The 13,789-nt window shown below is 40.6% G+C and overlaps 1 protein-coding gene across 1 annotated transcript in view; it reads right to left on the bottom strand.

Annotated features, from left to right (window-relative positions):
- Positions 1-2,518: 2,518 nt before the first annotated feature.
- The window catches only part of RABL3 (RAB, member of RAS oncogene family-like 3), a 17,263-nt gene continuing 5,992 nt past the window's right edge, over positions 2,519-13,789 (bottom strand). The window contains exons 2-8 of the mRNA XM_009996474.1: positions 13,561-13,652; positions 12,292-12,421; positions 9,195-9,309; positions 7,511-7,661; positions 6,411-6,482; positions 5,286-5,324; positions 2,519-2,702 (exon numbers count right to left, since the gene is read on the bottom strand). Coding sequence (XP_009994776.1) covers positions 2,637-2,702; positions 5,286-5,324; positions 6,411-6,482; positions 7,511-7,661; positions 9,195-9,309; positions 12,292-12,421; positions 13,561-13,652 — 665 coding nt within the window. The 3' untranslated portion in view covers positions 2,519-2,636. The remainder of the gene's footprint in view (positions 2,703-5,285; positions 5,325-6,410; positions 6,483-7,510; positions 7,662-9,194; positions 9,310-12,291; positions 12,422-13,560; positions 13,653-13,789) is intronic.

The raw sequence follows: 13,789 nt of genomic DNA on the forward strand, positions 1-13,789 counted from the left end.
AATATACTAATATCCTTAACTTGGCCCTGGTTACTAGAAGAAGAAAAGGAGATAAAAATAGATGGGAAAACCCACACAAGCATTTTACAAATCTATTCTAATAGAACGCGAAGACTAAAGCACTGCAATCCTGGTCAGACAGGTCTACAACCATTTTTAGGCGCAATAGATGGAGAACAGCATAGAAATTTAGCCTTAACCAAGTGACAGCTACCTAAAGGATTGCTACTATTAAATTATTTGCTTATGTAGGACAGAGTTACGGTTGGTGATAAATATTGTGGCAACAGAAACAGCTTGGAACAATTCTGATACTCATTTCCTTCAGGTTAAACATGCAGACTATACTTAAAAAGGGTAAATTATCTAATTCCCACTGTATTGAAAGCACTACAATATGATGAACAGATACATCAGAGCCTTGCCTCCCAGGAAGCCTCAATTCGCTTTGGAGATGCGACAGTGAGACTGACCATGAAGTTCCTTGTCAGACCACACAGCAGGTCAATTCAAGAGTGGATGCATATATTCTGGCAGGAATTTTATGGCTTATAGCTGGACGATTGAGTCCAGACAGACTTAGCTGAGCCTAGAGCAGGAGCCTCAAGCAAACTCAGTCCCACTGATGCACACAATCTGTGCATTCTCTCCTCTCCCTTAAGTGTCAACTGACCTTCACAAGATTTGCCATATGAAGACATTTCTTATTTGTGGAGCCTCAGGAGTGAAATGCACAAACACAGGTAAGCTCCAACTAGGGCTTAGGTCACCTTGTGGAATGCTGAGCAATGCTCCTTTTTTGAATAATTGAAGAGGGCTATTTAGGATTGTTGCTTCCTCCAAACCAAAGATCTGTACAACCATTGCATCATGCAGCAACTAAATGGCCTCCCTCACTCTACCCCACTTCCAGTTCTCCTAAAGAAGCCATAGGGTGAAGAAAGAAAAAAACCTTGCTTGCTTGTTCCGTTTGACAGTTCCTTGCAAAACCCAGACCTCGTTACCCTAAAACAGCACCTGACCTTGAGAAAATAATTCCAGCTTTCATTGTCAAAGTAGAAGAGAGGAACATTGGTGCTGTTATGAGCTGCACAACTCAGACGTGGGTTGTTGCTATTATTATTCCTGCACCTTATTTTCCCAGGTTGTAAAGTAAATGTAAACTAATAACCTATTCATATGGGCATCTAAGAATTCACTGCACTCATGTTTGCAAATGCTCCAAGACCTTTCTGGAAATGACCTAAGGAAAAGCAAAGTAACCATATTTTTAATAAGTCTGTCTGGTACACCTAGCTGTCATTTTTGTGCCTGATTAGTGGCAATAGGCAGTTTTTCATTTATTTCCAAGCAGCTGCTAGAGAAGCACTGCAGGCAGATGTAATCTGTAGACTGCAGAACTCTGCCTGCTGTCAATTTCACACCAGCATTTTACTTCCTTCTATCCCCATTTATTATTAATCTGCATTTAAATCTAACTCAGGCTCTTAGTTAGCCTTTGCCAGGGGCTTAACCACTAGAGATGACTGTGAGAAAACAGGAGAAAAAAAAACCTGCCATAAATCAGGCTTTTACCACTCCACATAATTATAGGAAGGTGAGAAACCATGCAAACACAACACAGTAGATCATACCTGGTCAAGGCTCCCTTATCCATAGTACTGAATACGAGAAGGAAACATTCCTACCACAACACTTTCCTTCTAATTATGCTCAGCTTCTACTTTTTACAGGGCTTTATATCCCTTTTAAATTTCTATCCATTCTGATTCAGAATATGTTCTTGCATTTTATGTTTTCTAATTCCACTAAGCTCTCAGACTCAGTAAGACCATGTCATCTTTGTTTCAAATAAGCACTGTATAAAAATACACTTTCCCCATCAGCTTTCAATGCATTGACTTTTAATTTAATATGAAGAACAAGACCATAGTAAATTATGAAAAGATAAACAGATGACAAAGTGAATCAGAAGCTTCTGCAAGGTAAACAATTTTAATTTAAGCAGTAGAATTAATACCACTTATTTTCTACTATTTTTTAAGGCTTTAAAATGTTTTTTCCTCTTTTACCTATTTTATCCCTTTTGAACATGGCTGAACAGTGTGTTCCAGGTGAGACAACACCATTAATTTAATGAAGGCATTCTATTATTTTCTGAACCATTCCCTAAACATCCTTAGATTTTGCTCATTTGTTTTATTCACTTGACTGTAAATGAGAAGCCCACTCTGTGCCATCTTTCCTTCAGAGGTAAGATGGATGTTACTCATTGCAAAGATTGTCCATAAGTTTTCCAAAATGGAGACATCTTTCCAAGATGCCACACAGATGTACTATGTATGATAAAGCTTCTCACAGCAATGTGAGAGGCATTCAATTTATTGCACATTTTCCCCTAATGTTCCCATATATCCAGAGACAGCCTGCAATATAAGAAACACTCTAGGCTTTGAATTAGATTTTTGGAAATCCTTCCCCAAGTCTCTTCCAGCAAAGGTAGCTTAAACAGTCTACATGGCCAAAGCATAGTATCATTTCACTCTGCTTGACGTAGCATTATTGTCTTTAAGCATCCAGTTGGAATGTAAATGTCCTCAGGAACTCAGAGAAGTCATCTTCCAATTCTTCAGCATTTAGTCATAATGAAGGCTCTTCAGCGTTCCCCCTCCAAACCTCTTCCTTTCAGGGAAGCCAGGAATCTAGAGACAGGAAAGACAAGTTGTCATGTCAGAATCAGCATGAGCTCCCCCCAGCCCACTTCAGAGTGCATGTTACCAAGCCAGCTACAACAATGTCCGCTTCTGCGCTGTCTCCAGAATCAGGACAAAAATGCTCCAGCCTACTGCTAGGAGAGAACCATCAACTAAACCAGATGCAAATCTTAAGTATGGTTCGGTTGTCCTATGAAGCTCCTTCAGGCTTTTGGCAAGGGTTACAATGAAAGCCTTCACTTCCTGGGCAAATCCTAAACTAGTTAATTACAGATTTTGAAGTTTGCATTTCAAATGCATCCAAGAATTTCTTCTCCGTTCATTTTTAAAACTATAAAACAGTATTACCAAGTCCTTCTAAAAAGCTGTTGAGACTTTATTCCTTCTAAGCTGAGACAGCAGCACTTGACTGGTAGTTGAAAGTACCATTTTATCAACTGCTGAAAGCTTTCAGAAAACCATCAGGATAGAAATGGCTGCAGAGCATTAGCACTCCTGCTCTTGCTGCCCACCTCTAGACACTGGTTACAATGCAACAATGGGGACTTAGAAAGTGAATCTACTTGAAACCATCAGAAACGTCTCTGGCATGAGGGCATTTCAAATAGATTTGCAATCCCATGCACCTATGAATCCCCCAAAAGAAAGAGATGCATGCATTGCTTTGTAATACTGTGTAAGATGTCTGCCCTATTGGTGGCATCATAAAACTATTTGACTACAGTCCAGAATAACCTTTAAATATCTAACTGCATATAAGCTGACACTGCAGACCCAAGAAACACATCCTCCCAAAACAATTCCACACTTTCATAGGAAGAACAGTGTATTAAAACGGAAGGTGTCAACCAAGCACTATAGGGCATAGAGAACATGAGCACGTATGGACAATATGGGGTGAAAATGTCAATTATGATACAAAGTAGATTGATTGCTCAGGTGACACAGGACATTGGTAAACTGAGAAAGCTAAAGATCTTCACAAAATAAAAGTCCACTAAAAACCCCACAATTTGAATTTAGTTATGGTTTTCAGGCCCAAAATGCAAACAGATACGTAAAGAATTCATTCAGGAATGGTTTTGTTCACCTCTGAAAGGCAATCATCTCTAAGGGAAAAATCAGTCAGACTTTGCACAAAGGTTCTTCTCATCAAAACTGCTTTTCAAATTTGAAAAGGAAAAATGCAATCATTGTAACTAGGAAGTAGGACACCATAGCTGAAAACTTATCTGCTTTAGCATTTTTCATATCAAAGCCACTAATTAAGAGTAACAATTATTTATCAGAGATCTGATCAAAGTCATAGCTACAAACAATTGGAAACTTATCATTTGTTTCATCCTGTAGAAGTCTATAATAGAAATACCTCAAAACACGAGTGATCGAAGAGACCTATTGTAGAAAACCCACAAACACACCTGTAAGATTTACATCAAGCAGATAATTTCAAGTAATAAAATGAAGAGCTTGTATCTCCACTCCCATTTGGATTTTGCCTCTTTAAATATAACTGTCCACTACTTCAGATTTGTTTTAAGCTTTTGAGCTGTTGTCAGTGAGGCAGATGAAAATAGTCACCAGAAGGCTGTAAACTTTGGCACGCAGGCATAAAGTATTTGAAGTTAATTCCTGGCTAGCCACTACAAATCATTAAAAAACAAAAGTAAAAATCTTACATCACGCATCAAAGACAACCATCACACAAGCAGATTTCTGCATTAAGCTATTATCCCAATGAAAAGTAGACTTTCCTTCATTAGAATTGGGGGGGGGGGAAGGCAGCATGCAGAACTGAAATAGGAAAAAAGCAAATTTGTTTTCAAAAGGCCTAAAAGAATGGTCAAAGGAAGTAAGTATTTTGTAATTTGTGACTATTTTTTCCCCCCTCCCTAAAGGGCTTTCAGGACAGCTACACCTAACAATATATTAGATTGTGATGCTTATTGGTGGTAATCTGCAAGCACCTCACAGATACTCTGAGTGGAACACAGATATCCCCACACGGCAGACTGTGCAGGGAGAGGTGGGAGCACAAACAGCTTAAGTGGCCTGCCCAAACCAGGACAGTCATTTTGGTAATTCTTCACCAACTCTACTAAAACAGTTAGTTCAGACATTTAGGAATGAATAATACACTGGTATCACACTGCCATGTTCATCACGGCTCCACCAGTTCTATGAAAACTACCTGTACAAAACATAAAATGCCAGCCCCAGCTGTGCCAAAAAAAAGCCTTTTCACTGACCTCCAGGACAGCAGCTCTTGCCTAAAGTTATAACCAAGCTACTTGAAGCAAACAGACCTGAAAGACCATATTTGGCCATTTTACCTCACTCTTGCAACTTCTACTGTTAGCATACTTCACTGCCAATCATATTGCAGACCAATACATCAGCTGATAAGAGTCAGCCATTTTTCTTTCTGTCCAAAACAGCTGTGCTCCCACAGCTTTTAAAGCTCAATCATCAATACAGATTGTCATTTAAGTTATGCTTTATAGAGGACTCTGCCAGCAGTTCACATTGTATAGGGAGACACAAAACAAAAAAGGAGTAAAACTGACAAACCTGATTGCCATCTCTTAAGAAGTATCTCTTCTCTATGACCTGGAAAAAACAGAGAATGATCTTAGCTGGCACAGCATGTGCATAACCTCAGATTCCAATCAACGCTTCACATTTGAGCACCAAAACACATGGCTAACTCGGACAAGTCTGAACCCACAATCCCTTCTCCAAACCTATTGCTTTAAGTGCACTGCTCTATTACACACAGAAGGAGTTGCCACCTCCAGACATTCTTCAGAAGGCTGTGTTATCCTCAACTTCTACACAGCTAATTTAGTTAGCCCCCTTTAGTAAGAGAGGTGATGGTTTGGGTGTCTCCTTATTGCATCAATCAGTCATTTCCACCCCTCTCTGCAGGTGCAGTGGTTTTCAGCACTAGAAAATCTCATTCTACAGCTGCATAAAAACTCCAGTGGTTCTGAGTAGCCCCTGGGCATAGGTCATGCTTGAGAAAAGGTAGTCTGATTCCCTCTCTTAGAAAGATGCACAAAATGCCTATGTGAAGGATACCTGTGGAGGCAGCACTGGCAATCTAAGAATCTAAGTGATTTGTATCACCCTGTACAATCCACACCCTCCTCCAAAGAAAATTCAGGCCAAATTTCCTCTAAAGCATGATCTGTTACAGGAGGTGATCTGCTCCACTATGATCTTTTTGCCCAGGGGATGCTTAAACTGGAGCATTCCTTCTGTCATTTTCACAGTAGGCCTTGATGCTCTCCTGTATGGGAAGGGAAACTAATATGCCACATTTATTAATTCCTAAAGTTACCTTTAGCAAGGAGAACCAGAGCTAACCATCGTTTTGTACTCCCCACATTGCTACCTTAGCACACTGCAAGACCTCTGGCCAGCCAAAGGACTCCAAAAGCATATGCAGAGTGTCTTTGCACATTTCTGAGTTATTTTTCTTTGGTCTATACAGAACAAGAATCAAATCTTCAAACAAATGAACAATTTTCTAGAGGTTTCCAAAAGTAGACCAATCTTTGGCCTCCTCACACCTGGTTTGAACCAACTCCTAAAGTTGAAAGCGAAAGAAACAACTAGCTGGTGTTCTATGTTCAAATCACATACATACATAGAATATATAGAACAAAAAACCCCATAATTAAATTGACTTACCTTATCAAAAAACCTGCTTAGCTTGACAGCATTGGATGAACCTGCAGCCAAGTAACGAGGATTGGTGCAATCCTAGAACACATAAAAGACAACAACAAACCAAGCACAAGAAAATCAATGCAAGGAAGACATATGCAAGGAAATCCACACACCCTTTTCCCTGACACATGCACCTGCAGTCAGCTAGGGAAAACACTATATATCTGCTGATTTCTGCTCCACAATCATTTGAGAGAAAAGGCCATCTTCTGTTTTGTAAATCAACTAGAGAATTCTAAGTACCCCACTGTGCACTTCACATCTTCCTTCTGCCACCAGCTATACAATCAGCTAATAATTTGTATGTGTGTGTGTGTACATACAAGCATTTTTATACATATTTATTCACATTATATATACTTATACAGAAATAAAGTGATCTTGATGTTTCATTCAAAGATAGTCTGTGTCAAAACTAAGAACAGGGAAGAGAAAACTTAACTCCAGACCAACAATTTAAAGCTTCGGTGACCTTATCTAACACTCCCTATAGAATAGAATCAGAGCATGCTTAAGGTTGGAAGGGACCTTAAAGATCATCAGGTTCCAACCTCCCTGCTATAAGCAGGGACACCTCCCACTAGACCAGGTTGCACAAGGCCTCATCCAACCTGGCCTTAAACACTTCCAGGGACAGGACTTCCACATCCTCCCTAGGCAACCTATTCCAGCACCTTACTACTCTCACGGTGAAAAATTTCTTCCTGATGTCTAACCTAGATCTCCCCTCTTTCAATTTAAAACCATTACCCCTTTTCCTATCACTGCCCCTTCTGGTGAAAATTCTCTCCCCATCTTTCCTATAGGCCCCCTTTAGCTCTTGGAAGCCTGCTATAACGTCTCTCCAAAGTCGTTTTTTCTCCAGGCTGAATAGGAAATACACGTTCCCATGGTGAGACAAAGCCAATCCTTTCATCAAGGAAAGGGCTCAATCAAAATGACTCCAACATTACTAAGAAAAATCCCCAAAGGTTTGATTTTTCTGACACCACCTTTACTTACTAAAAATCGGAATCACTTCTATATAAAAGAAAAACAACCCTGGTGCCAAGGATACTAACCAAATTTATCTCTTCAGCATTGAAATCCTCAGCCAAGAAAGCTGTTCTGGTCAAAACTTCATTCCGCTTTGTTTCTGGGATCTGATCCAGCTTCGTTCCTATTACCAGCAGTGGAATCTGGTTATCAGCAAACTGTTCACGGTCATAGTCACTGATGAGGGAAACAAATACAACTCTGAATGAAGCTACGGTCATGTCAGTGGGCACAGGGGCACCACCAGTTCCCCTGTCTCTTTCCAACGACAGCAATTTATTTATTAAGAGTCATTCTTTATCCAAGCGAAAATGTGCTGTTATCTGTAAATGAAGGAAGGGCTTCTGCATCTAAGTCACTACACAGGGAATGAAAGGAAAGAGAGAAGATACCACATTAATTGGATTTCTCCTTGGCATAGATGAACAACAGAAGAAATGCTAACACAACCAGGAAAGAGAGAGGAATTGCAGTACTGTACCAAGTATATGGAGTCAGCAGAGACAGATCAGGGAGTTGGCATCTCCAACATCTGAAGTTGCTACGTTATATATACAGTTTTTAAGGAGTGACAATGAAATACGTCGTAACTGTGAAAAACTATCCCTTCCTTAGACCTCAGATCAAAGAGGGTTGCAACAAGAATTCTCTGGTGGCAAGTTACTAATTCTTCTACATTCCAGTAAAGGTCGTCACTGCAAGCTGAATTCCAATAACCTTCACCTCAGATATGAATAATGATCAAATATAGCCTTTATAAAATAAATAACACTGCGATCAGATGTCATCACAAATGCAAGATGAAATCTTTCACCTCAGCTAGGATAATCACTTGTCTTTCATTTTTACCTTAATAAAGATTTCTTGAAATTAATTTTACACCCAACAGAAACAACTTGCCCAAGCAATTGCTAGTGGCTGAGCATCTGTCCCTGACAGAAGTTAAACTTTGAAATTCAATACAATCATGAAGAACCTGTATGTGAAAAAACTGGAGAAATTTGCAGTTTGCATAATGCAAACTCTCCTTCCCTTCTCCCATGTTTCTACAGAACAGGCTGATAAATAATTTATATTCTTCCCACAAAAAGCTACCCCTTATTATTGCTTTCTTGTTTATGTATGAGATTTATCAATGATCTGAAAACCTCCCTGACTACATGTAGAACAGGAGGATGGAGATACAGGAGGAAATACATGACAAGATGCTGGAAAGCTGACTACGAATAAGCAGAATTAAGCAGAGTTTTCTAAGCATTTTTTAAGCCACACTCCTGAAGTAATTCCCTCACTGCCCAAACCAAAAAATACTTAAGTGAACTTCCTCAGCCTTGGTGCAGAGAGGGACAGCCTTTTGGAACAGAGACTGACCACCCTATGACACTCCCTGCACAAGGGCTTTGCATGTCTCAGTACAGACACACAAGTCTTCAGGTACCAGGGACTGGACCCGCCTTCACAGAGGCATCAGACAAATGAAGGACACAGTAAACAACCTTTCCCTTAAAGCAAGGTCTCTGCCATACGGTTTAGGAATCTACTGACAGAATAGCCTGATTTGCAGTATAAAACAAAAAGAAGAGTGATTTTCTTTGATATACCCCGTTTTTAATTTCCTTCTTAAAAGTCTAGCCACATCTCATTTTGTGAGACTTCCATAACAGCTTGGAATTACTGTGTCTTAACCCTGCATGTGTGTTTTTCACTCACCCGTTTGTCACAAGAACTCCTGTTGGAGCCACATCTCTGTTGAGTGCTTCCAAAGACCAGCGATATAAATTCTGGGATGATTTCTTGTTGGTCAAGTCATGCACTAAAATGATCCCTAAAGTAAAAGAGCAAGATACTATTTAATGATATGCTTTTTTTCCCTTATCTTACCAAAATGACATCTGCAGGTTCCCAAGTATCTGAGAAGCAAGAAAGGCATGTATAAGCAGTTCAGTTACAGAGAATGAGTAAAGCTGAAAATATCAGGACACAACAGTTTTTTTAAAGCTGCTTATCAGGAATTGGATAAGAGCTAAGAGAAAAAGCTCATGAAAGGAGAAAACCAGCCTCCTCAGGGTTTAATCTGCAAGAGGTTTGAAGGCATTCCATGATTCTGCTCTGTCTAGTTCTAATGATACTAAACCTCTCTATTACTGCAGCAGGGAATTTAGCGCCTTTCTCTGTTCTACCTAATTGGTAAATATAACTATCACACCATCTAAAAAGTTTAAAGTCTGTCTCTTTATTCCAAAAAGTTTAGATAGCACTATTGCTTTCCAGTATTTTCAAGAACTAATGCTACATACCGGGGGAGGTATCCAAGAGGGAAATAGACTCTGATAAACTATCACAGTCCACCAAATGGCTGGTAGAAAAATGAATTAATAAGATTTAATGTATTTAAGAACAAGTTTCTAGCACTTTTCATTACCATGATCCCTCAAAATTTAAATTCTGAGATGTAAAAAGAGGCAGCCCAACTTCCTAGCTGTGCTTATTAACAGACACCCACTTCTGATAACCACGGTTCCCAACTCAATTACCCACTCCTGCTGGCAAATTTCTTCTATTTATTCACACCTTCTGCAACCTGTGGAACGTTTCCACTTCCTCCAGATTTGAAACCATCATCAATTCAAACACAAAATGGAAATAAACCCCTAAACTTCATCAGGATTCTTTCTCAACACACTTCACAGCCTACAGGTGGAGAAAACTTACTCCATCTTTCACCTTAACTCCCAAAGGAGCCACCCACTGTACGCAACACAAACAAACCCCATTTCCACAAACATTCTCCAGTACCCTACATGACTGTGCACAGATTCTTCTTTGAGAGCTCCCAGCATATCACCAACCATAGCCCTATTTTGAAGCATTTATATCAGTAGCAGCACAAAAGGGCAATTCAACTGCATGTCCATCCCCAGTGTAGGGAGAAAAAGGCCTGATACAACATAACTTGGCCTACAGCAAAATATTCAGAGGCACTGCTGCATAACCAGAGAGAAACACTCCCCTTCCTCAGTTACGCTTTTGACTGGTCAGTTCCTTTATCTGCCTCACCTAAAACCTACAGAGCTAGTTGCACCAGTACAAAAAGACTGTGTCAACATCAAAAGAGGACAGGCAGAGCCAATGATTAGTCAAGGAAATGTTCCTCCCCCAGTAAGGTCTGTAAGCCACAGCCTTACTGCCTCGTCACTGTCCTAGACTATCATAGTGCACACACCAGATGCAGGGACACCAAAGCAGATAATCTGCAGTCAAGACACAACCAAACATTAACTATCTTTTGATCTCAGGTTTTTCAGATCACTGCAAGCCCAGAGATGACAAGACAAGCAGGAAGTACTTGTTCATCTTCTCTTCTTAAATAAGGTCACAGAATCACAGAATCGTAGGGGTTAGAAGGGACCTCGAAAGATCATCTAGTCCAACCCCCCTGCCAGAGCAGGGTCACCTAGAGCACATCCCACAAAGGCAATTTGTGAGACAAATTCTAATGAAGAAATTAATCTAATGAAAGAAACAGGAGCCAAGGCTAACTGCCAAAGTCAACAGTTTTCATATGCAAGCTGCCTAACAATATCTTTTTGGCAGTACAGATAAATAACACTTCTAACATTATCAATTACAATTCAGACACCTAAGTTAAAGATTCCACCTCCTAATGGGCTGTTCTAGGATATTGCCAGGTCTGACCCACACCCCCTAGCATGCTGTGGATTTGGTGTCAAAAAGAAATAAATTCTTTTTCATATACTGAAGAGGCTTCCTTTGAGGGTACAACTCAATTCAAACCTTATTTACAGAGGTCTGGTTAACAATATAAGCAAGAGGCACATAACACACAGTTTTCCTCCTGGGTAAGGAGGAAGAAATAACTAGTTATATAATCACAGAGCAAAAATGTTTATTGTACAGCTCCACACATTATTGAAAGGGCCTCAAATGACTGGGAGCAAGAAATGAGAATCAAAAGGAACATTTTAGTCATATTTTCAGAAGCAGTGATTAATCTGGTATGTATCAATTTTTAGTGAACTACCCTTGGATACCAAAAAAGTAACAACTGAAATACTGCATTATTATGTTTATAGTATCTTATTGGCTCTTATTAGTGGTACAGAAGAACTGCTAGGCCTTTAGAGTCAGTATCTCAGCAGAAGGCACAAATTACATCTTTCTATCTACAACAAGGTGCAAGATTCAATTATTTAAAATAATTTGGCAAATTAAATGAGAAATGTAATGAGAAATTAATGAGAAATTAATTTTGGCAAATTAAATGAGAAATTAAATTGTCAGCATATTGTAATTTTTATAAGAGAACAGTTCAAATTTGCCAGGGTAGGATATAATTATCAAAGTTCACAGACATTCAAATAATTATTTCCCTGCTGTAGGTTTTGGAACTGAACTGAAAAGAAAATAAAAATCCTATTTCTGCATGTATAGCAGGCCTGGAAAGGTGAAGGCAACATTTGTGTCTGCAAGCATAGCTGGAAGGGACATCACTGCAACTTCAAAGGCTCCCTGGTGTGCCAGCTGCACCAGACTGAAGTGAAAGGCTGATGAAGCTCATCAGTACAGGTTTGTCTAAAATAGCCTTCCAGTTCAAAACTGAACCCATAAAATTCTGCCTAGGAATGGTACTAGGTTTTTTTTCCTGTCTAAATGTACTGGCATCAGAAAAGAGAACCATACAGCCCTTAGCCAAGGATCCTGTCCCAGCACCAAGAGACAACTCATAACAGAACCAGTGACAAAACCAGATTTACACCAAAACCAGATTTACACCAAGCAAACTTACCATTCAGCATGTTATAAAATACTGCTCGTGTGCTTTTCACGCTGCTGGCACTACCCACTGAGCCTCCAACATCCCACAGCTCAATGTAATATGTCTTCTCTTCCGGAGTCCCTTCTTTGTAGTCATGGATCTGATGAAAAATTCACACCATACATAACCACAGCACCAGCTCACAGGAGTTAATCCATACAACACTTAATACAGCTGAAAGGATTATTGTGTTTGGATAGAAATGGGTAAATTCTTGTGTTGACATCATCTCAGCTCTCTTAATTAGAAGAGGATGGAATGAATCAAGCAGCTGCCACTGGATACCACAGCTCTTTCATTACATGGAGCTTGGTGAGTGAGTAGGGAGTATCCTTTCCACTTCAGTATTAACAAACCTAATTACCTCCTGAGGTGCTCAGAAATAGCATGTTGATAAAGCAGATGAAAAAGTAAGGTCATGACTTCTTACAGCTCTTAAAGCCTAGAGGGTAGTACTGCGAGAATATTAGCAGACGTGACCACATCAGATCCAACTGATCACATCTTCTTCCTCTCCAGGTTCTCACTGATATCTCAACTAAACTAATCAATCAACAAATTTGGCCCTATATCTACTAGGTAGTTTGGTTCCAGTCAAACAGGACTGCCATGCTTCTTCCTCCAAATTTTGGAAATACATTCCTAACCTATGGCAATGCATTTCAAGGAGAATCTGGTGAAGAGTGATGAAGGAAGAAAGCATTTATCACTGTCTCATGAGGATTGCAGGTTGTGTCAAAAAACTGCTAGATGAATGCCCTTATTCCTCTGAGAGGAGGTCCTGCAATGAGCAGACAGGAGAAGCAGCCCTACAGCCATGGTCAGTACCCTCACTTTAAGCACAGAAGTTGTTTTCCTCCAGTATGTTTGGCTGACAGTTTAGCTGTGCATCAAGTGCTTTTCAGGGAAGCACGGTTTAAATTCTGTGCCTTGTGACTTACACTGGTGGCTCGATGCCTTGTCACACACCAGGGGCCACGGCAGCAGTAAGGAGAGAGGCGAATGACAAGCATCTTGCCTGATTTCCATAACCTTGTAAGGTCAAAACTTTCCTCACACGAGCGCCTGGACTCCACTTCATCCTATTTGTTCCCAGAGGCTGTGCGCTCAGCAACACAAAACACAGAGACACACCTCCTGACGGGGCGGTAAGGAACGGGAAGTAAACATAAAGCCGAGGCCATTCTCCTCCCTTACGCTTTAGGCTTGGGCTACCGCGGGGTCGGGCTTGTCACCTACTCGCACATCCACCGAGCAGCCCACCGTCCAGGACGGGTTTCCCAACACCTGGTTTTGGCACAGGAGGTGGACAAGCGAAGATTTCCCGACACCTGCAAGCGCAGAGAGAGAGAGACAGAGAGAGAGAACTCCCTGAAGACGTCACGGCGGCAGGCCCGCAGGCCCCGAGCTGCCCAGAGGAGGCACAACCACCCCTGGCAGGCCCAGCGCGGCCTCCTCCCGGCCCGGG

Source organism: Chaetura pelagica, unplaced genomic scaffold, assembly GCF_000747805.2.
Source record: "Chaetura pelagica isolate M959 unplaced genomic scaffold, ChaPel_1.0 scaffold490, whole genome shotgun sequence".
NCBI lineage: Eukaryota > Metazoa > Chordata > Aves > Apodiformes > Apodidae > Chaetura > Chaetura pelagica.